The 24,470-nt window shown below is 43.3% G+C and overlaps 1 protein-coding gene and 1 long non-coding RNA gene across 3 annotated transcripts in view; one reads left to right on the top strand and one right to left on the bottom strand.

Annotated features, from left to right (window-relative positions):
* SETBP1 (SET binding protein 1) overlaps positions 1–24,470 on the bottom strand; it is a 262,267-nt gene that overhangs the window by 189,332 nt on the left and 48,465 nt on the right. For both annotated transcript variants that reach the window (XM_075021106.1, XM_075021105.1), the window contains exon 3: positions 21,564–21,647. In XM_075021106.1, the coding sequence (XP_074877207.1) occupies positions 21,564–21,647 (84 nt within the window). The remainder of the gene's footprint in view (positions 1–21,563; positions 21,648–24,470) is intronic.
* LOC142027269 (uncharacterized) lies at positions 6,530–9,741 on the top strand. Its single transcript, XR_012649067.1, has 3 exons — positions 6,530–6,667; positions 8,629–8,794; positions 9,625–9,741. It is a non-coding gene; the product is annotated as an uncharacterized LOC142027269 (long non-coding RNA).

Below are 24,470 nucleotides of genomic sequence, written 5' to 3' on the forward strand. Positions count from 1 at the left end.
AAAAAAAAGAGACATGTGAGCTTCCATTCCTTGTGGACCCTGGCAAAAGTGAGTCATCCTGACCTACCGTGATCCTTGCAAGGAGATATTTTTCTCTAGTCCTAGAAAATGAGCATTTGCCTTGCAAGGCTCTGCTCTTGCAAAAAAAAATCTGAACGCTAAAGAGCTTGGTTTCACTGAGAATACGTGACAGTGAATTAGTGGCCCTCAGGTGTCGGTATACAGGCCAGCGAATTAAATTAAGCTCTTTGCTTCTGTTCTAATGTAGCAGAACTAATGCAGTCACGGCTCAGCACTGCAGCTTAAATGTGGGCACTGCTGCTGCCACAGGGAAGGGAACCTGGTTTCCGTCCCCCGGGGAGGCCGGCTGGAGTCGGTGAGCAACCCTGGGAGCTCTGACATAACGTCTGAAGACATGGGCAGGAGGAGAACCAGGCAGTGGAGGCAGCTCCAGTTCCAGTCTTAACGCCATTAGAGGGGAAATCAAGCACGGTGGCTTTTAAGCACGGTCTGAGGAAGCATCACGCTAGGAGACCGAAAAAATCCCCAACAACAACAACAAAATCCCACCAGGGCAGCAGTAACCCTTTCGCTTTCGCTTCCTCAGGCAGAAAAAGGCAGCGCTTGGAAGTCCAGAAGAAACCTTTTCCACAGAGCTGAGACAACCAAGGAGTGTTTGGGTCAAGAAAATCAAGACAAGCCCTACAGAACTGCTGGGGGCAGCACCACAGAAACCTTTATCTTAGGAAAAAAAAAAAAAAATAATAATAAAAAAAAAGAACATTCTGAAGACTTGGTGTTCCCATACATTTTGTGCTTCTCTGACTATCTTTCGCCTTCCTGCTCCTGTCCCTCCCATCACCCTTGCTGCACAGCAGCAAGCTGGTTAAATATTAACCATGATAGGAAATGATTAATGAATTATCAATTGCAATCAACTTGCATAATGCAAACAGCTGGACGGTAAGGAAAAATACTGGCTGCTGTGTCTTTATTATTGTATTGGAGAGAAGGTGGGGGCAGAAAGAAAGTTAGAAGGCTGCTACATCTACTACAGATCCTGAAATGTATCCTATATGCTGGCTATGGCAGGTAACTCTTTGGAAAGCGGAGCATAAAAACTCATGCAAAACTCTGCGCTTGATTTGCATGTAGACAGTTATTAAGACGGTGCATACAAAATCCCATCTTTGCCCATGTAAATGAAAAGGTAGAAGCGCTGCCAGCAACTGCTCATGCAAAGCCAGGCTGTAACGGTACATGCCTGCAGAAGAGTACGAGCAGGGCTTCTGGGGCAGGAGGCTCTTGCTTGATCCACTTTCATCAGCAGCATTTCCAGCTGGTTAATGAACAAATAAACACTGTGAAAGTTTCTCATGAGGCAGTCGAGATATTTTTCCCAGTAACAGCCAAGCCTCGTGATATAAAGGTCTGTCCTAACAAGTTCCTCCAAGGGTAAACTGAAGCAAAGTGGCGATAAGGTCAATATTTTCAAATGGGGTTGCCTAAAATATCCAGCAAAGTCAATAATAATCAAGACAACCACTAATTTGGATGACTCCATTGGGGTGTAACTACACGACTTGAAGCTTTCATGTTTGAAAACATCAGCCTTAACCATTTGCTCGTGGTTAAAGAGCGGATAAGGAGCAGACCTGTGCTGGTTTTCAGACCTAACCACTAAAAACAAGGCATGAAAAATGCTGAAGAAGCAGAGTGGACACAAGAACTTGCTCGTCTACCTCCTTGAGAGAGGGCTGCTCACCGGGAAAGGGCTGGGATCGATGTTAAAGGCAATCAGAGGAGCATGGAAACCCATCTGCGGTCAAGGCATTCCCAGCCGGCTCTGGAAAAGTGATGTGCGCTACTCGGCCCTTCTTGCTCCCTCTGGAAACACAAGTGCCAGTAGCTCAGCCGCTGACTTCTTTTACATTCGGACACAGATGACATTGAGTGGCATATCTTTAACAGCTCTTGCTTTTCTAGTTAAGCATTAATGTTTAACGAGATCAGCCTGCAGTTGCTCGTTAGTGTGCAGTGCTCCAGCTAATTAATACATCACCGGGAGAGCCAGCCTGGGAAAGGAGAGCGAGCAAGTGCATTCCTGAGGCATTTCTCAGCCTTCAGAAAAGAAAAAAAAAAAAAGGAAATATGGGCAAAGGGTTCTTCAGAGAGGGGGAAAAAAAGAGTCTAGTCCTCCAAATGTTTGTGCAGCAATGCTCAGCTGACTTTCTATGAGGAGGCTGTCTCTCACCACACCAGCATCCTCCTGATAAAAGATGAGTATGTAGCCTGCAAGGAACAGTGCCGGAGAGGCAGCTCAAGTGTCACAAAAACACATTGGCCCCGACAGCCACACACATTTTCCAAGCAAGAAGAAACAAACAAACCATCTTCTCCCCCCTGTCCCTGCTAATTCCTCTTGCCAGCTCACCTCCTGCAACGGGGGTTACAGGGAGATCAGGAAAATCTTGTCAGCACCTGGCTTAAGGCTGCTCCATCGTGCTTGGCGGAGCTGGTACCTGCTCAGCAGGCAGGGAATTTTTTTTAGAAATAATGTGCATTACTGCTAATTCTCACAAATCTAATGGGATTCCCGCAAATTTTCAATTTATTGCGCCTACAGTCCCATTGCCTGCATCAAGCGATAATTTGTCAGCCTTGCTGTGGAACATGAAATCTTTAAAATGCAACTCCAGTATTTTCTAGCATTTCAGAATCCAGCAGGAAAACTGAAAGGCCCTTTTGTGGTTCCCTCAATTCAAATTTCAGCCCAATTTTTAAACCAGGGAAGTACTTTTGGAGCTACTGGATGAAAAAGATTTTAAAATCTGAGGTCACTCCTACTTTAAATAGTGTCTTAGAACCTAGTGTTCATTTTTTTACAGCTGTTTTAGAATGTAAAAACAAAAAACAAAATTGTCTCTTTTTATAGGAAAAGGCAGCCACACAGTGTAAAACCCCTATTTCTATGTAATGTGAAAGAGGAGGCAGGGTCATCAGAACCACTAAGCATAAAAATGTATAGTTTAGTTTTTAGACATTTAGTCTTGGGAGTGCTGGCAGGAAGCAGAGAAATGGGCCAATATAGCTATCACAGATTTAGGAAGAGGACCCAGCTTTTACAAGGGAAGTGTGTTGCAGCTGCCAACATGGAAGAGAGAGTTATTTGGCAGTGAGTCATACTCACTTTAGGATTAAAGATCATACCTATATGTGAGCCACTATCAGCAGCATTATAATTGGAGTTGCTAATACTGCTAAAGTCAAAATATTTGAAGATTGTGGGCCAGGCTCCTTAAAAACACTGAATTAGTTTTAAAATCACACAAATTAGATCCTATTTATGTGCCTTCTGAATTTCAGCGACTTTATAATTTAAGCTTCATCACTCATTGATGCCACTGCAGATGTTTAAAAGGAAAAAAAAACAGGGAAAAAAACAAGCCGCCGCACACCTCATATCATAACACTCTTAAAAATCACAAGAGTTGGCTATGCAGGTCCCAAAACAAAACTCAGCCCATGCAAACCAACCGTCCTTCCACTCCCGGATCCAGCTGAGTGCTAAGTGGATAACGTAGGCAGGAGGTAAAGATTCAAATGTTGATGCTCGAGCAAACTGAAATGAATCGGCAAAGTTAGGAACTTTGGCACAGCAAGAATGAAAGCTTTTCATTGCTGCATACTGAGTCTGCAGAGACTAAATGGAAACTGTGCTCCACCGCCTTTTTCATTACTGGGTAAATGACAGCTGATATAGAAGGACAATTTGCTACTCTTGCTGGAGATGAAGTGAAGGAAGGAAGTGAGAGAGGAAGAGAAGTGCATTGTACAATAGGGAACAGCTGAGAACGATGCTTTAGTGGTAAATAGGACTCTTCAGTATGAGATACGATCTTTACTTAAGCTACGCTGTGAACATCCTTTCCATAGCAGTAAATATAATACTGGGGGAAGAAAATTCTAACACTTGTTAGACAATTCAAGTGGAACTACATTATTTAAGAGAAGGATCTAAATTCATTTACTTTTAGTCTTAAATCTCATAGACAGAATCATGTATGTATGTAAGTGTGTTCACACATATATGCAAACTTTATTTTCAGGAGCTATATGGCCTGAATTATTGGAATAACTGGAATCTGTTATCATGATAGTTAATGGATTTCGCCTGGCACCAGCCTCTGAGATTAAGAAGTTGCGTTACCCCTGTTATTAGACGAGAGAACTCAGTTAGAGACAAACTCCAGGGAGTTCAAACATGATTTTCAGTGGTCCAGGAAAGACTTGATTTAAGCAGGGGACAATTTGGCTCATAATTCTGAGTAGACAAGGAAAAGTGAAAATGCGTATGAAACAAATAACCTCATTATTATTACAGAAGAAATGTAAAGGCCCTTGTTCAACTGAGATGCCACTGTACCAGGTCTTGAAGAAATACAGGTCAAGAGACTTGGAGGAGCTGAAAACTAGAAATAGTAATTTACTTCTAATGCTCAGTTACTAAGTGTAACTTAACTCTAACACCCAGCTGGTGTGCACATAGGATCAGAGACACCACCAGTACTGCCATCAAAACCCAAGTAATGGCAATATTGACATGCTGGTGATCATTTCTAGAATCGCTGTACCTGTCCACGGGGCCAGTGACTTGCTCTTTTGGCAATTAATTGTTAATGAATTGCAAACAAGAGTTTGCGGACAGAACAAAACCCCAGAACTTGCATGTAATCCTATACACATTAAAGAAAAAAGGAAAAAAAACAAAAAAAACCAAGACAAATGGATGATTCACCCTCCCAGAAAACTCATCCATGAGCCTCCTTCCTCAGCAGCTGGAAACACTGGGGAAAAAAAGGAAAACCTAAACACACATCCATCCAGCAGTACTTCACTTGAACCTGAGATTGTGTCTATTAACAACACAACACATGAAGGCAAAGACTTCACCTCCACTGATGTCTTGACATGGCAGCTCATTTGCTGCCTTCCCTGTTCATTTGCTTTCTTTCCATGATATTGCTGTCTCTGGAAAGATGCCTGGACTCCCACGGGCTCTTGGGGAAAGCTTGCGCCAAGGAGTAGAGGAGGCAGTACCCTGGGTAGTGCCCAGCACATGGGGCCACTTCATCTCAGAGCTTCCCGTCACTTTTAAGGGCTGGTGTATAATGGGATAACTGGAATGGTTTGGGCATTTTAAAGATTAAAAGATGAAAAAAGTAAGAATCATCTTCCCAAATGATAAAAACCAGTAAGGTTTTAGCGATGCACTGCAAATTCCCCTCCTCTGAAATGAACTTGGTGTGAGTCTGGCATGCAGGAGGGGAAGTTTCAGCTCAAACACTGTGAGTTGCCACAGCCCAAACAACCAAATCGGGGACTTATCATAGGAAGTGACAGGCAACTTCAACTATAAGCGAGGTCATCAGCTCCATCTAAACACTTTCTTTGAAATATATCTGCAGGGGAATAAAAACAGGATGGCAAATGATTCAAGACTAAATAGTCCAACATATCCTGCAATACCCTTTGCACTCTCTTTTTGACTCCAGGAAAAGCCGGGAAGCTGAGTAGCAGCTCCGTTTCCGTTCCCTTTTCACCTCCCCTCAAGAAGAGCGACTTTTAACCTTATTATTTATATTACCCTCACATCTGCAATTAGGCACTGCACAAACACGCGATCGGAGGGAAGTACCTGCCCCAAGGAGCCCACAGATGGGCAGAGGCAGGGGAAGCGTTAGACCGAGAGATAAACCGTCTCGCTCCATGTCACGAGGCAGAGCAGGGTGTACGGGCCAGCTCTCAGCTTGGTGACACTAAACCCCTCCTGAGGTGACACAGAGCAGCCATGTGCCCATCTCCGTACTGCTGGCAGCACCTGCCTGCGGTGGCAATTGCCCATCTGGCTTCCCAGGTGAAGGAGGTCAAGCACGGAGGGGGTGAGCGCATCCCCTGGCCGTATCCCTTTCTGCTGGGTTGGATGCAATTAGCTGGAGTCATTAGAGCTGCCTTCATGCCATCCTTAGAGCCATCACCCCTCCCATGAAGCCCATCCTGGGGATGATGGGCACACTCCGCTCCATCAGGGTCTTACCAAGGCCAGCCACCTTAACAGGGGCTCGGTAAAATAAAAACCAAATCCAACCTGAGCAGGAGCTTTAAGATTTTTGTTTGCATTTTTTTGCAACTCTAGCCTTTTTTCTCTCTCCTCTAATTTCTCCCTTTGCAGGCATTTATACTGTCCTGGCGGGGCCCACAGGCTGAAAACCTTTCATCCCTCTGCAGCTAGAAAGCAGGGAGATGTTTATTTTCTTCCTCTTTTCTCAGACTTAATGAAAGCTTTTGAACACAAATGGCTGGAGATTCACACCTCACATCCAGAGTATATCTGAATCCACTAAAAGCTCTTAGGTTTCCTGTCACCCAGTGAACATAAACAAAGCCCACAAACAACCACACCTCCCCTTGGCAACTATGAAAAAACCAGAAAGAGCTAAAACCAGCACTGAAGACCTTTGGCTGACAGGTTGAATAACAAACACACACGCGTGCACACACGCACGCACACACCTACCTTGCTCGCGAGTCAGTCCCTGCGCTGGAATGTGTAATACAAGCATAGCAGCTGCCTATACCACTAATCTAAGGAAAAGGTCAAAGAAAGGTATGTATCCAGCATTTGCTTGGAAATAACTCTATGAGGAGAACGTGGTGGGGTTTTGCCTTTCTGTCGCCTTTCCCATACTGCTCCGTGGCCCTTTCACGTTCATGCCACCAAGAGAAGCAAACAGGGTTGCCTCTGCTATTAAAGACCACTTATATAGTCCTTTGAACTGGGTTGGGGGATTTTTTTGAGCAATCAAGGAGGGAAGGTGTGATTTGTTTTGGAGAGGGAGTTGCTTAAATATTAAGCAGTGAAATGTAGTTGCAGCTGCTACTCGGGAAGGGTAGTGCTGATCTTGAATGAGGAAGAGATGAACCTTTTGATGTTTTGAGGTCAAAAGCAACTTAACAATGGAATCCAGTAACAGGGAAAAAATTAGAAATCTTAAAATTGCATTCAAGGAAAAAAATCTAGCTTAGTGGTGTGCAGGGTAATCCTCTCTATGAACACTGCCTCACTCTTTGAGACAGCATTCATCAAAACCAGGAGTATTCTCTAAAGGGCACAACCCTCTAGCAGTAATGCTAGAATGTGGCTTTTCCCTTGCTTAATTTCTTTACGGAAGTGGAAGGAAAATAGTAATCTTTATAATTCATGTATTGATAGCAAAATGTTTAACATCTCAACCCTGAGAAGAAAAGAGTAAATTCACAGGAATTACTCTATGAATTTGCCTCAAAAGGATTCCTTCTCCACCCCTATTATTATTATTTTTTGGTGGTAGATTATTTTTCTAATAGGATTAACATTACCCTCTTGGCTTCTGTGTAAATGGGTGAGTTCACCTTGCCATAAGCTGTTTCAGCTGGAACACAGAAAAGAGATTTCTCAAATCCTTGAAGGTTTTTTTTTTTTTTTAAAGTCTCCTGATGGGTTATTCTTCCCATAAATAGAGACATTCATATTGGCATCCCTCATGACGGAAACATTCTCGATAAAGGCTGTCCCAGATCTAACCAGTTAAACTTCAAGGAAAAGGTCTTGGAAGAACTTAATGGGCTACAAAGCTCTTGCCTTGTTATACAAAAAAAAAAAAAAGCACACTCGAAGCTCAGCATTGCAAAAACTGCTCAGATGGGCCGGCTGGACCCCCCTCACTCTCCCTTCATCATTTCGGCATCACAAACTTGTCCCTCTTCTTTTCACTCCTGTCCTATTGTTGGGGGTGATGCCTTTTCGTGACCCAGCTCTACCAGAATAAGGCTTCATTTCAGTGCCGAGAGAAATGTAGAAGAGTCCTTCAGGATGAAACTTAAGATAAGAAAAGCAACTTATTCCATTAGGCTAAAGAGCAACCCTTCCAGAGGAGGCAGGCCATTTGCATGCCATTTGGGTTCGCCGGGAGAGATGCCTCTATTCTTCTCCCATCCCTGCCTCCCAGTCCGTGAGCGAACGCGGGGCTGAAGAGGAGAGTCTACATTACACTCCAAACGTATTACTGCTCTCCGCGCCGTGCTATAGGCCATCAGAATAAACCTGACAGCACTTTGAAGTCTGTAAACCGATTCCTAGGTAACTGCTTAGAGTTTCTCCCCTCCCCGTGCCCCAAACAGCTTTTCATTTGATGTTCTGGCACAGAGCTAATCTGAGAAAGGATCAGAAACTCGACGCTATTGACAGTAGTGACAGGAGTGTCTCAGTGTGACAGCTGATTGAGCCCGTCTCGCATTTCACTGACAAACTCAATTGCTCCAGTAAATCGAGTGAAAGTCAATACAGGCAGCTCCTCCTTGGGCCCTGGGTGCGTCCCCCCTCCTGGAGCCCTCCCGGGGCCCCTCGCCACTGCCACCTCTTGTGCCACCCAGCTGAGAGCACCGTCCCTGTGGGTGATGGAGAAACGGACCCGCCGCTCACACGGGCTTCGAGGGCAGAAATGCAGTTCACCCTGCTGATATAAAGCTTGGTTTATCTTACTTCTCCCCCTTCACCGTTTTCCTTTTTTTTTTTTTTTTTTTTAACAGAGACATCTCCTGAAAAATCAAGTTGCATCCTAAATCCTCAGCCCAGGCTTATGTCGTAACAACCAGGCAGTGTTGGAGGAGCAGGAGCGCGGTGTCTGCGTGGCCAGCCGACCCCAAGCAACGCCCACGTGGCAGTGCACGTTGGGGATAAGAAAAGGAAATACAGGTCTGTCTCTGCTGGTTTTCTCTGGTGTAAATCAGCAATAAAAGCCGGCTGAGAGGAGCAAGGTCTTATAAAGGTAGAAGAGGTGGGAGAAGAGGCTCAAGCCGGTTGCAGATGGCAACCTTGTGTTGGCGGTGGGTAACCAGGCAATTAAGCCAGTGACTTAACAGACTTTTTCCACACTTTAATTGTGAAGCAGGGGTGTCTATAGCACAGAGAAAGCAAACCACAAAGCAGACTAAGCACCAGGCACAGGGAACCTGAATTTGCCCAGAAAACGGCACATGGAGATGGGCTACATGGTGAGGAACATATGCAAGCTACTGTTTGCAAATGGAAATCAAATAGGTTGCCATTACCAATAACGAAGTGTGAGGTTGGCGTGGTTTCTGTCTCTCAGATTTCAGCATGGTTTATTTTTATAGAGGCAGCTTCCTCGTGCAAAGTGTTGGCAAACAGGCTGCTGGCAGGGAGGCGGGGAGGGGGGAGTGGGGAGGACAGGGCTTCTTGGGGAGGGCACAGGAGCCTTTCCCACCTGCTGGGATGGAGCAGGCAGCAGCAGATACGGAGGTCCAGGAGAGAAAAGGGAAATTTCATAGAGACAAACGGCTGACCTATTAATCTTGTTGACGAGAGGAGTAAGGGAAGATGCAGGAACAGAGGGAGCAGAAAGTAAAAAGGTGCTGAGCAGGTATCAGGTGCTGAGAGAGTAAGGGTTAAAGATGACAAGCTGAAAGAGCCATGCAAACAAAATAACAGGCTCTCTGCTGCATAAAGTTATATGAACAGATACCGCTACCTAAAAATATTCCCCCATCCCCAAATTCTTACAGCACGTCAAAATTTGCCTCCACCTACCCTACCCAGCAAACAGCTGAGGATACAAAAGCTACACTGTCCCGCCTGCCTTAAAAGAAATCAACTTAAACATTACAACACCTCCACCCCCAGCGTTACGCTCTGATGCCAGGATCAACACGTAGACGGGCTGCCCGCCCTGCTCCCACCACTGCTCCCTGGCAGCTCAACACCTCGGAGCCGAAGAATCCTGCAGGCTTCCCTCCCTCCCGGCTCTGCGCGGACACGTGTGCTCCCAACCAAATGACCTCATCTGGACCAGACTGAGCCTTCCAAGTCAAAATAAATACAGCACATTGGAACTGGCAGCGATTTTCAAAGGTTTAAGTTGGGTTCCTCTCAATTTTCACTCAGCACTTTATACATTTTGTCTGCTACAAAATGGGAGCATTTTATATTCCCAGCTCCGATACATATTTTATGAACCTTCAGAAAAGCTGCCTCCTATGCAGTTAATATTTTGGTTCCAAAGTTAACTGGTTAAAATGCATATTAATAGATTGGGCATAGAAGGAAAAAAAAAAAAAAAAAAAGAAGAAAAAAAAGGCAGGTGAGAAATGCCGGGGGAAGAAAAATAGCAGCAATGTTTGGAATGGCTCTGCAGCCAAGACAGCAAACCTGGTCTTTTTAATGGGACCACCCAAGTGAGCAAGACCTTAAGCTCTTACTCACGTGTGCTATGTTTGTTGCAGTGTAATTCAAAGTCCAGAGGGGAGTTAGAAAAAGTAATAGTGGGCTTTAATAAGGGCTTAGCAGATGAGAGAAAGTACTGGGTTCCCACCAAAGTTCATTCCCAAACTTGCCAGCAGAATATCATGTGATCTCAAGTCCGGTTCAATAAACACAGGAGCAGGGAGACGGTGCTGCTGGAACAAGCTGTCACTGCCTGGACTTGCCAGAAGTCAACCCTTGTTCATCAGCTTATCCTGAATACACTGGTGTGGGATTTTTCTGGAGGTGAGTAACACCACCTCCTCTAAACACATTCCTGACTTCCAAACCAAAAAAACCCCCCAACAAACCCAAAAATCTCTTCTGAAGACCACTTAACAGAATAGCACTTGAGCTTGTGGTATTTTCTCCAAAAAGCAGCCTATACAGGAAGCCTTCCTTATTTTAAAGTCATTAGTTAATTCACCACCACTACCAGTCCTTTAGGTATTATGAATAGTTCAGTTGGGTTGGCTGAGTCAGGTCTAAGGTTCATTTCCAGGTCATAATTAAAAATATTGCCAGTGAGGAAACTGTATTTATGATGCTGTAAGTGCCAAGTAGACAAACCAAGAAGTAATAAAGGAAAGACAAGTTTAGAAATCCACTTAAAATAGGAGAAGTGGCTGGAGATACAACAGATCACCCAAGGATGACAAAGCTGGGTTCTTAGATTACCGCCCCTATTGCTTTCTCCAGTCTAGGTGAAACACTCCCATCAGCAAAAGCCTATCATCAGATTTAGCGATGACATCTCCAAGGACAGCGCAATAGTCATGTGCAGGCTTGGCTGTATCAGTATCCTTTCTCGCCGGGATTACACTGTTTGTATCCTAGCCTCTAGGAAAGAGGATGATTGATGCATAACCGTAGAGGAGGGAGGAGGGGGACAAATGGGAGGGGGAGAAGACAGCAAAATCTGGTGCCCAACATGAAACATTTAAGCCCTAAACTTCTGTGAGGATACGATCCTACCCTGCAGCGTTGTTATTTTTTTGCCACAGAATTAAAAAGAAGGACTTTTCCTAGTGTCACTGCAGGCCACAGAGGATAAATCCAAATGACAGGGCTTAAGTTATGAATATGGGGAATTAGAGATGAGAAGTAAAGCAGCTTATAATGACTCTCCCATTTGCTCTTTGGAATACAAGCTTCAGTATTGATTTTGAAATTCCCTGTCTTCATCCTAGCAGCTTCTCAGAAATGAAGCTTGAGAGTTTCTTCACCTTGCAGCCTCTTCAGCATGATTTGATAATGATAAAAAGAGAATATAAAAGCTTTTGCACGCTGTTATTCATCAGGAATCATTCCCTTCTTTTCTAAGTACAACCACTGACCTCTAGGGAGGATGTTGAGAGAGATATTTCAATTGACTTTCCTATGAAGATAGCCGTGGTTCAACTGAGGGCCTCCGCTCCTGACACAGTCAGTGGAGGGAGATGCGGATGCCTCAACAACGCATCAGTCAGTCAGTCAGTCATCTAAAGTCAAACCATAGGAGTGCCCTGCAAAAAGCCTACAACAGCTCCGACCTTGCAGCACTGGGAACACAGAGTTCACGGAAAGCGGCTAATATCTCCTTGTCATCCTGTTTACATGGATACTCAGGCAGCCTCAGGACACTTACCCAAGTCTTGGCCCCTAACACCTATAGACAATACAAGTATTCATAACCAAATGGAAACTTCTGCACCATCTCATCATCACATGTTTTCCCATGTCTACAGTGTGACAAGGTAAAAGACTAAGCAGCCCAGGGCGTATTGAGAAGGACATATGGTTGGGAAAGTTAATTTTATCACCTTTTCTGACCCCAGCTTCGGGGTAAGGTAATCACATTTCCCAGTCAGTTGCAAAACATTTTAAGCTCTTTTTAAAGGGCTTGACATCAACTACCAAAATAGTCATGATGGGCATCTTTGGTGGGACAAAACACAGGGCCTCATAGCTTTTCCCTATTTGCTCAGTCTCAATGTCATGCAGGTAGAGTCTAACCTGTTCTAACAATGGAGTGAAATAACTACTCTGTCAAATAACTCACATCCTTGAAAAGATAAGACTAAGAAGGAAAACTAAGATAAAATAACTTGGCTAAGCTTGTATAACAGATCAGCGTTGGAGAATGAGAGCCTATTTCCCGGCTGCCTACACCAATACTCAGCTGCTAGACTGATCCTGCTGCCCTCCAAAAATGAACTTAACTACCTGAGGAAGGACAGTGAGGTTTCCTGTGGCTTTTCATTTTTCTCTCTGTATTTTTTCTCAACAAAAGAAAAGCCATTAATATTCGATCATTCCTGCATGTAAGATGCAGTTGCTAAAATGCTTTTGCACTTAACAGCCTCCAGTTGTAGACTGAATTGATGACACTTAAAATGTGCCCATAAGCCATAGCAGAATGATCCCATTACAGCAGTGCCTTAGTAATGTTGTGTTAGTTAAGGTTATGTTGTCTGGTTTTGAGGCTTTATAACCCAGCTGTGAATATATTCTCCAGACTGGAACCAGTTGCAGAGGGGATTTAGACCTGCAGCGAATCATATGGCTTTTTCTTTTTCCTACTTTAGATCAGATTTTTGTCTGGTTCTTTCTACGATGTGACATTAAAAAAGAATAAAACATCCCTCTGCCAGGGTGCTAGTAGGAGCCATGCTATATTTCAAGCCAGTGTTAACCTACGTCAGGCAAGGCCTACACCACGCTAATGTCCAAGCACTCCCCAGTCTTTAACATGAAGGATATCCGTGCTGCTTTCACTGCTTTATAAAGAGAGTTGAGGTCTTGCGGGAATTAAATCACACGTCTGGTTGTGTAGTAAACCTGTGGCAGACTTGAGGGGCTGAACCAGCATGTGTGAAGGGTGAGCCGACTCTGTAGACACTGAACCACTTCTTCTTCCACCTACTATACTTTCAAACTATAGCTTGAATGATTTCTCCCCTGCACAAGGAATTTTTTTTCTTCTACAAAGACCACTTTGGTTCCAGTTTTATTTGACAGAGCTTTCTGAGAGGTTTCTAGGAGGTAATGTTTTAAAAACTGATTTTGACCTATATAAGGAAACTTTAAACCCAAGGTGAACACATATCTTAGGCTGCTACTGTCTCTCACCAAACCAGACTCGTATGCACGAACAAGAAACTCACGACTTGGGATGTAACAAAGAGTAAAAGGATATAAGGAACAAAAGACTGTTTAGATGGAGCAATACAAAAATGCTCCTATCAGCAGGGTCAACCCAACAGCAGAACAGGGTCCCAGAAGAGAATCAGGAAAAGTGATTGCCTGACCTGCTGGAAAATTCAACTGAATACATCTTCTGTGACTAACCCATGTCATGACTGAATATTTGCTGAATGCAGAACAACCATATTGGGTACCACTCCAGACAGATGACCTGCTGAGATTTAGGACCTGAATTTCATCTTGTCTTGACATTGACTCTGGTGCAATGTGAGTAAAAGGAGGGTGCAAACTGCCAGCATTCTGCTTGGGTAGCATTTTGCACCCATGCCGAGAGAGGCGTGAAGTGTTCCACAAAGTTGCAAGCACAACACCGCAACCAACAAGCGGGTCCTTCTCTCCATCTGCTGCCCCCCACAAAGCCTTTGCACTTTCCTTGCACCTCACAGCTCTCAGCAGCTCTGAGCAGGCCGTTCAGTTTGCGTGAACCTCAGAGTAGATGGGATCTGGATTCACATGGCATCTGTCATCTAAAAGGTGGCTGACTGATACTGACCCTGCCATGGTGTCTTCACACGTTGGCATCTGCTAAGGGGAAATGGGAACAAGACAGAGTGGGAAAGGCAGCAAATGCAGCCAGAATGCCAGAGAGTGATGGGGAAAGACGGTCCTTACTATATCATAATCAAATGGACAAGTCCAAATCTTCACTTGTGCCTTTGCCTCATTCATCTGCATGTTGTCCCTGCCCTGGTTGAGTCTCCTTACAGCAGGTAAGCTGCTAATGTAGATGGCATGGGAACGCTTGGGGCGGCTCAGCAGTGCAGCTTCTCTCTCCTGATTCTTTCCCTCTCTGCCCATGTAGAGAGATCAGTGAAAACAACAAAATAGTTATTAATGCTCCCTGGGATTGCAGAGCCTGAAATGACATGAGACAGCATTTTCTTTGGCTGCTTTAGTTCTCTTTTAGCATGCTGCTGCGTGTTTGCCTTTGAGGAGTATAAATGACCCTTTCAAACTCAGGATTTGAGGCTGATGATGACAATTGATAACACTAATTTTTTCATGTGTGAAGCACTTTTCATTCAGAGGGCTCTCAAATTGCTTTTCAAAACCGTACAGCCTCCCTTCATCCACCACCAAAATGAACCTACCTCCAAGGTGGAACAAAGGACCCATCAATACAAGGTGGCAGTACACAGCAATTTAGGGCGAGAAGTGAAGAATAATGTGTCCCACTGAAGGCGCAGGATCAAGTCAAGTTGGCAGAATGTATCCTGAATGAGAGCCTGGACAAAACAACATCATCAGGACTGGTGTGCTCCAACTCAGGAGGGCAAGTGCCATGGGATCATCACTCACTAGAAAAGGTCTGAGCCCTAAGTTTTACATCTCCAACAGGGGCAGGGCACCATGTTAAAGCAAGCATTCAGAAAAGCCTCAAAAGAAAAAAAAAAAAAAAGGCAATTTGTTGACCGCTATTTCTGAAGCCTTTCCTGCAAAAAAGGGCAGTATGAGTTTTTTGGTCCCCCCTTCCTGTAGAAAGGAAAGGCTCTATTGAACTTCCGTCTGCACTGTGCTACACTTTACAGGAAGCCCAACCCATTTTGAAATTAATATGAGCTGTAAGAGGAGACCACAAGGTGGGAAACTCTTGAAGTGAGTACAAGACTATTCATAAAATGAGTGAGAAAAGGAAATAGGTGGTTATAAAAGGTCATTCGAAATGTCAGCTTATCAATGGCATTGTATGAAGGGAGGTGTAACCCACTGCGATACAAACCTATTACAGCTGAACTTGTAAAGGACACCCATAACCTCAAACTCTTTTGTTTCAAGGCTTACATTTAGGAAGTTTCTTTCATAACATCATCCCTCCAAAACTTACACAAATCCAAAGAATGGGGACTTATCCACCCAACTTCCATTTCACAACTGCTTCAATTCCACACAACAGATGAATGAAACCAAAAAACTTTCCCAGCCACCAGGAACACAGATGCTTAGCACTATATTCAGAAATTACCAAAGCACAACTGCTGTATGAAATTGGGAGGTCCAGAGAAAAGGCAGCTGGTGAGTGTGTCATTCAAATACCTTGTCCCCAATCAGATCCCATTGAGAGGAAGTGATTTCCAGCTTTTAAAAGCTGAGATTGAATTTTCTACAGCACTTTGGTTCGCCAAGTGGAACTGTTTTCCCCCTACAGCACCGCCAGCAGCAAGAAAATTGTAGTGGGAGAATGGAAAAGCAAAGGTGGTCCACCTTGCTGAGACGAACACTCATATCATGGAGGGGGGAAAACACCCTGATCTCTCAGCAGGAACAAGATGCAGAAGTATTATATGAGTGAGTATTTTGTTAAGTAAAAGATTAATTGGTGGGATGAGTGTAGTGACAGGGCTACAAGGATTGCTTTTAACACATACAAGTGCCCAAAGGGATGTGTTTATCAGTGGTGCTATATGTCACAGTTTCATGAGATCTCGAAGGACTGGATGATCCAGGACAGTTTCCTACAGTCCCATGTTCCTTGTATGATCACCTAGACTGCTTTATTCAATGAACAAAATATTTTTAAGGGTACTTTACTACCCAGACACCTCAGACATTTAACATCCTATCTCTTCATATTTTACTTCTTGTTTTAGCTTTTTATAACCTTTGCAGAATCCAATGATTTTTCAAGCAGAGATTCAAACTCTTCCATAAACTTGGAGCAGGAGATGGTGGACAGCATATCTTCACTCCTTTTGCACTCCCTCATTTTGTGCTACAGTGCATTTCTTGCTGAGAAGTGGAAGAATGCAAGGGAGAACCACCGAAGCTAAGGTAGATTCTCTAAAACCTCATCTCAGCGCTCTGCTACACCCTCAACAGATATTACAGTGCTGGCTGCCAAAGGAACTTAGCTTTGACACAGTTCAGGCCAGGCCAGTTAGCTATTTAAAGAGGTGGCTTTATTTATATACTTTTTACCCTCCTTCCCTCCCCTCTAAACTCCCCCCCTGTTTTTTAAGACGGGAAATTACCAGTAGCCCTGAGCATGTAAAATTTGACAGCGGTTTACCAGATAATTTGTATTGGTCCCTTTGTCTTTGCTGGTACTTTTATTCTTCAATAAATTCCTTCAACCATTAAACAGTGTTACTCCCACAACAACTTTGGCAGAGATCAAAAGAGTGTGGCAGGTTTGCTCCAAGTTTCTACTGCTACCCTCCAGGTACCGAAGAGCTAGATGGAGACAGAAGATTTTTTTTTTTTTTCCTTTGCTCTTTTCTAACGCGTTTTGTCCTGGATTTCCATACAGTCAATGAAAACATTTTAAAAAGTAATTTAGGTGGATTTTGGGGGTGGAGGGATTGGAGAGATTGGTTTGAATCCAGTACTTAAGTCATTGTGCTTTTGGTGAAATAATGATGACATCCATTAATAGCACTGCCTCACCTTCTTAAAAAGAATCTGTACTGCTAGGAAAACCAGAATAAATCTGAATTAACCTACTGTCTACTCTCAGCAGAGGTCTGGTGACACAAGTGCTATACCACTTTGAGATATATAGATAGATAGATATAGATAGATATACAGGCCTACAATCCCCAGTCCAGTGACCTGGAGAGAGAAGCTAGATCCCTCACAGCTTTGTGCACAAGGTGAACAGTGCTGCACGCCTCACCTCAACAGCGCAGTGTTTCTTCAAGGAATCCAGAAATCCTCAAAAAAGGTGGTTGGTTTGGGGTCTGCTTGGTACAACTGGAGTCTCAGAGACCTAAGCTCATCTGCAGTCTCATCAGCTGTTGAAACCTGCTACAACCACTAGAACAGACCTTAAAATCTTATTCTTGCAAGGACTGCGCCTGTGTTAGGTTATACTGGGATCTACCTAAGTGTAAAAAAGAAAATCAAGCGGACAAATAAAAAAGCATCAGAGAGATTATTTCATCCCCAACACTGAATTCAACCTTTGGAAAGAGGCAAACTCTCAGGAGGCTTCAGGGGAAAGGAGGACATTCAGATAAGGCCAAAGAAGCCCACAGGGGAAGCTGCCTATTTCATTTCTGGAACGTGGACCATGTGCATCTATTTTTAATTTTGAACCGAGTTCCTCTGCCTCCTGCCAGAAGTCCTGAGCCCTGTGGTGGTGCAACGAGAGCGGTGGCCCAGCCATCCCCTAATAGCTATTACTTCTTAATAAAGAGCAGCACTTAGGCAAGGGATGAGGTTACTGTCAGAGGGGTCATGATTAATAATGATTAATCTGATCCTTGCCAACATGAACTGGATCCACCATTCACTAAATAATTACTCTGCAGCATGGATACCGTTTCCAGAGGAGGCATACATTTGTCATATTAAAACCAAAAACAAACACAAGGAAGGACAGGGGGATCTGACTTCTTGGTAACACTTGAGCTCACACGAACTACCAGAAAAGTTAAGCAAAGAGAAAAAAGAAAAAACTCAAAGGGTAAGAGCAGTTAAACATTGATGAGCTGCCTACCTTTTGGGAGAAGGAACAGAATATAAATAAAACTAAACTCTGAGAAGGCAGAACTGCATGTGCTGAGAATATGGAGTGCTCTGCTACTTCTGGTTCTCAACCTTATGCATACCTCTAATATGCACATTATTTGTCTACCCACACATTTTTCCTCTGTTTTTAAATGACATTTTGCTTTCCTCAGAAAGTACACAAATGAAATCACTCCCTGGGAACCATCTTTCCTGCTTTATGTTAATATACTACTTAGCACAAGGAAATCCTACTCCAGAATTGCCATTCTTATGCAACAACGCACCTCAAATAATAAGCAACAGTATAATAATTTATGGGGAGGCATAAATTACTGGGAAACTAATAACCACTCTGAAAAGCATATATGAACCTTACAATTACAGTAGGATGTTTGTGGTGCAGAGACTTGGTTCTGGGCCTTGGAGCACAGATGAATTTCACTCCCACAAAGCACACAAACAACTGGCAATGGTGTTAATGGCAGCCAAGGACATGGGGGTTTTGCTGCCAAGAGGTGGCCTGATTTTGGGACTCCTCTCAGTCATCCCGCTTCACCAACCCAAAGCTTCATTAAGACCGTCCGTGGAGGACGGGACTCTAGTTCTTCAGTGCACTCAGCTGTATTCCCTTCGAGGTTTTCAAAGCTTTTGTGGGATTTATATTGCACTGCTTAGCCTTCTGCCTCATCTTGTAGGGTTTGATTTGGACTGGGAGGCCATACAACACAGACTCCCTCTCCTGCTTTGGTGCAAATCCAACATGAAGGTTGGGTTCCTTGTGACTCTTGTGAAATCCCAGACCCATGTGAGCCTGTTTGGACTTCTGCCCTCAACAGTGGCGGGGCCAGGATTTACACGCTGGTGAATTGCACCATAGAAAATACCATGCAGGTAGGTGCCTGTGGATGCCAGACTCAAGGAAGCAAATCTCAGGTCAAGGAGGTTAAAGTGCTTTCTGTTCTAGTGGCATACTGGAGAAATGTCAGTAAATGAAATCCTCAGCAATAGGGTCATGGCTTGGTTCAGCTGGGGATTTTCACTGGTGGGGCAGTTTGTCTAGAACTTTTTTGTAAGTTTCCAAATTGACTTGAAAATATGAATAAAATTTAAAACTTCACAAAGCATCACCACCTTTCACAAAAATTCAGCTGAAAAGTAGCTGGTTAGTCCCAAACCTTTAAATACCTAATGATATAAAAAACACATACCTATTTATGCATACATTCATGAAAATGAAAACTGAGTTGCATTTTCACACAACTTTACAGAGTCATCACAGGAAAACACAAAGCAAGACAAAAAAAAAAGGAAGAAAAAGCCCCCAACAACAATAATGAAGGTAAATCTTTAAAATCTGAGACAGGGTGCGGGAGGAGGGGGTAAAGCTCTGCAAACAAAACTAAATCCAGTGCAGGGTTTTTCCACTTCACAAAGTGAAACAAGCTGTTCCTAAAATAATGCTTCCTTGGTTTTCTGGCAATTAGTGTCCTGAAGGATTAGCCTACAATCGTCGGCAAGTGTTTGCCTTTCCCAGCCGATGTCACCATAGAAGTCTGTGTTTATCTACAAGGCCCAGGGGATAATTTATAAGCTGAGCTGAGGTCCTGCATTCACAGACAAATGTTCCACACTGCCACCCACCCTCCTGTACTAGTTTCCTTCCCATCCACCTCCTGTCCCCTGAAATACTGACAGGACCCTGCCAGGGGCACAACAAATGAGTTTTACAGCCTCTGGAGCAAGCACTTCCTCAATACTTTATGCTGATACAGCAAAAAAGAATTACTGAGATGGTCAACACATCACTAGACATCAAAAATTAGATTTCAGAAAGTAACCAGACTCAAAGAATGGTTTATCACTGTCCCAGAAAACATAAAAGAGAATGGGATTTTTTTCCCCTCCAAAAACTATTGCCTACTCTATAATTGAAGTATTGCCATCAAAGACTTTTAGGTCCAACGCTCAGGGTTTCTTAGTGATAGTGTTTTGTAAAACCTCTCTGCAATCAAGGTGTTCCCATTTCATTTTTAATCTCTACTACAAGCAGTCTGACGCTGCTCTAGTCCTGTTGTAAATCAAGAGTGATTCAACCAGAGTACGTCAAAATACAAAAGACTAAAATTGGTAAAAGTGTTTCATTTCTAAATTAATTTTCTCCTGATGTGTTAAAACTTCAACATGAGAACATTAAAGTTGTATTTGAGAAAATGGGAAGCTATTCTTTGAAGAAAAGTAATATGAATACTTGTCTCGATGGTGAACTGATAATGTAGCTCATGACAATGAATTTGTTATTTTGAAAATACTAATTAAGGAACAAAAACCCCCAAACATCAGTGAAAGACTCAATCCGACAAAGCATTTGTAAGTGTGACCAATGTTCCTCACAACAGAGCCCACCGCAGGATAGATAGATCTGTTCTCAGATCTTCTCAGACATTAACAAAACAATGCTCAGAGACTTTGTTATTAATTAGGGTTGATGAACATGCATGTTGAAAATGAAAAACATTTTTCTTCCTGAGAATTCATCCCTTTTCCCATCAGTAAATTATTGGGAGTTCCTGGAGCTTTGTTGACACTGTTTGAATCTGTTTCATGTCTATACCTGGTCACAGGTTGTTCACAAGGGACATTAGAAAGCAAATTTATTTGATATTTGAGATCAACCACTTCACTCTACCACATTGGGATGACTCAATATTTAGAAAATTTTTCTGCTCAGATCAAATTTTGTTTCATCTTTGGAAAGAATGCTGTCTGGATTCAAACTTCTCTTTAGCTACAAAGCTGGAAGGTCATAATAACTGAAAATTTTGACAGGGACAAACTTGGCTGGTCTGAATTAGGGCAGAATGGTAGGAGGTAGGAAGAGACCACCAGCTGGCTGTCATTCAGAGCGCAGTCCACCTCGCTTGCAATTACTGAACCCTACAAGTGGTCCCACTGACGTCAATTTGACCAATTTTAGAATAAGGGGCCATTCATTCCGAGTAATGAATATTGAAACTTGGCCATCGGTTTGTGAACAAGTTTTTACATGTCTATCATGAGGAACCTCAATAAAGAATGTTCTTGTGATGGTGTCACTTCAGAACAAAAGCATGCAACGAATGGCACGTTTCTCTGTAACTATCGCCCATGCAGGCAGCTATAGTATGAGACCAAAGGCTGCATGCATTTACCCAGCAAGGAAGTGCAATATTCTTTAAGAAAGGCATTGCCTGGAGTGGATTTTTATAAAGAAACAGAATTCATGAATAAATAAACCAGATGGGAATAAGTCAGGCTAGGGCATTAACAGTTCCTAGTGCAATGAATCCCTGATCTTGCTTGAGGGTTTTTCTACAAATAACAAATACAAAAACATTAATGTCGTATCATTGTCAGCCATGCCAAGGACTCTGTGTCCAGGAACCCTGATATGCAACAGCACAGTTCAATTCAACCAGATGTTAACACATTCTTTTATTTCCACCAGTTAAGGTACATATTGACTGACCTGATCTGAGTCTTTCACTTGAGCATTTTTCCCTTTTCTGCAACCACAACTCATGAGCAGTTTTGCATCTCCAATGACTTTTCCCTATAAGAGATAAGGCAAGAAAAAACATCAACACAGTCTGAACCACTGAAGACCAAGAGGCTTGTATTTATGACCAGAAGCAGGGAAAGAAAGGGCATTAGGGAAGCCTGTGGACTCATCCTGCATTGCTGGGAAATACCCTTCCACAGAGAGATAGCTCCCAAGCTGCCAGGGAGACTTCCCCAAAGGCCAATATCACAGCATCAGGGATGTCACATAGAGGCAGAAGGAAAGCAAGGTGTGTAGAAAAACACAGAGGGAATATGGGCAAGCCAAGCTGAAAAGGAACAGGTTATTTTAACTCAACATTTTCATACACATGCATGAACAGGAACAAATCTATCATGCTCAGAGAGTACAATTACCAAACTGGAGTGACTTGAGGTAAAGCTCATACACCAACATTCCTGTTCACCCTTACCAGGTTAGTGCTTACTTGCTTCTAGCGTAGCTAGATTTAGTGAAATAAAGTCTACAGGTGTGACTTGCCCTCATCAGGACAACTTGTCCAAATAACCACCGGCAAGTCCTTGCCAGGAATTCAACAGCCCACCCTCACCCAACACTGCTGGCACAGACCCTGCAACGTCGATAACGTGCTGGTGCCAATGGAGATTTACAAAGAAACAGGGTCCCATCACGCTCCTTTTGTCTACAACCAACAGTTTGGGAAATAAGCTGAGCTCAAACACCTTCTTTTTGTTGACAACCCATCGGACTGAGTGTGATTTGAGCAGCAAGATCCTTCACGTTAACGTGGTTCTTTTCTGGGGATTATTTGAGTTGTTTTGGTGAAGCTTATTAGATCTGGACATCTTAATAAATCACCATGGCAGAAAGGGCCTGGGATTCCTGGTTTGGTCAAAATGTTCCTTGAGCTCAAACAGTAACACAGCCGATTGAGTCCCCACAAACCCATTGCATTTACTTGCTTTCCCATAGACACACACACAAAGACATTGTCTTTTTTTCAGACTTTTGCTGTCCGCAGCTGAAAAATAAACACTCTCAGCATCTGCTGGGCAACAGAGGGAGAATTTGCTCATGTGCAGCCATGGAGAGTCACGAGATTTCAGCTGGATAAATTTATACGGAAAAGGAGACCTCAATATTAAAGTAGTTAATGAGTTTAGCCAAGTGGAAGTGCTCTGCCCTAAATGATGAGGAAGGGAAAGGGCACGATTAATATGAATTGCAGCCATTGCTCAATGTCAGGGCATGGAAGAGAGAAGACCCTTGGTGGCAGGAATTATAAACAGGCAGATAAACTTCTGATCACCTCTTGAGAGACTGCAACCTGCCAGGTGTGGTGAGATCCCTTACTTGGTGACCCCAGCATCTCACAAGTCTCAGCAAGGTCAGAATATGTGCAAAAATTATCTTTTCTCCTCTTTCCAAAAGAGATGCTGGGGAAAAAAAAAAAAAGACACTGAAAAGACTGTACCTACACCTGATACCTAACCAAAAAGCCCAATGTTTGGGCTGCTGATTGCAACCTGTCAAACTTTGAGGTGTTCAGGGGACTACCTCCAACTTATACTCTGCCTGTGACTCCCATCTATAAAGGTATTTTGCTCTTGCCCCACTATTACAGTCCTTCAACAATTAGTCCGTAATCTCTCAAATTCAAAAACCATTCCCCAGAAAGAAGTGATTAAACTAAAATGTAAAGCAGTTGTATTAAATTATTATGTTAGAGATAGGAAACTGAGGCATAGGGAGAGACTTGTCTGTCTAACCAAAGACGACTTTCTGGACACCCCACAGTACATGAGACAAGTTACAGATACAAAAGGACCTAAGGGAGACCCACACATTTCCTAACAGGGAGCTGATGGACAGCCAGGATACCTTAGGATGCCTATAGCAGCAACACAGACCTGTGTTTAGGAAACTGGATCCATACATGACTTGCTGATGGTCAACTTGTGCTAGTATCCACTGCAAAGTCATAATGTTGAAAAAGATACTCCAGCCCTTTTTACACCACAAACCAAGGGGAAAAAAAAACCATTTTTAGACCCTTCTCTGGCTTCTAAGATACACTATCATGCAACCTGAGCTCATGGCAAACTATTGCCCTGTTCTCCTCTCTGGCTGGAAGTATCACCAGCTTTATTTAACAGAGGGAAATTGTAGGATATTGCACACAATCACCTAGAAAATCAAAAGCAGAGAAGAAATATGAACCCAAAACTTGGCAGTTTTTTCTTTTTCCCTGACAGTACAAGAATGAAGGGGGTCTTCCATTCCCTAAAAAAGCAAATGAAAGCAATGCACTGGATGAATAATCCCATCTCCTTTTCCAACTGCAGATGCACCTCTCCTAATGCTCATTGCCTGCATTAGCTACTACTTCCACCTTTTTTTAGGACAGCTTATTATGAGCAGATGCTTAATTTGGGGATAGGTGTCTAACATTAGGCAGCTAAGTTGAAAGGCAAAAAAAAAAAAAGCATATGGACAACATTTGCAGCCAGTCGCAACTCCGTTCAAGAGCAGATGGAGGCCTTGTCATTCAGGGGTTTCCTCGCATACACCAAGCAGTTCAGTGGGGATAGGGAAAGGGGCTTCTGTTTGGATGCTTCTGTCTGGAACCAGATTAGAAGAAAGCACGCTTTTCTGCAGCACACGCCTTGTGTTACATTAAACATGCATGTGCAACTTCAGCTTTTATTCAGCGATCTGAAACAGAGCCCTCCAGGGTGCTAAGGGTCAGTGAGTTTTTGTTTGTTTATCTGTATGTTATTTTACAGTTTCTAGTGCCCAAGGAGTTTGTTAAGAAATTAAAACACCTCGCTGGGACTATCCTGCTGTGGTTGT

The sequence above is a fragment of the Buteo buteo genome, chromosome Z (assembly GCF_964188355.1).
Source record: "Buteo buteo chromosome Z, bButBut1.hap1.1, whole genome shotgun sequence".
NCBI classification, from domain to species: Eukaryota; Metazoa; Chordata; class Aves; order Accipitriformes; family Accipitridae; genus Buteo; species Buteo buteo.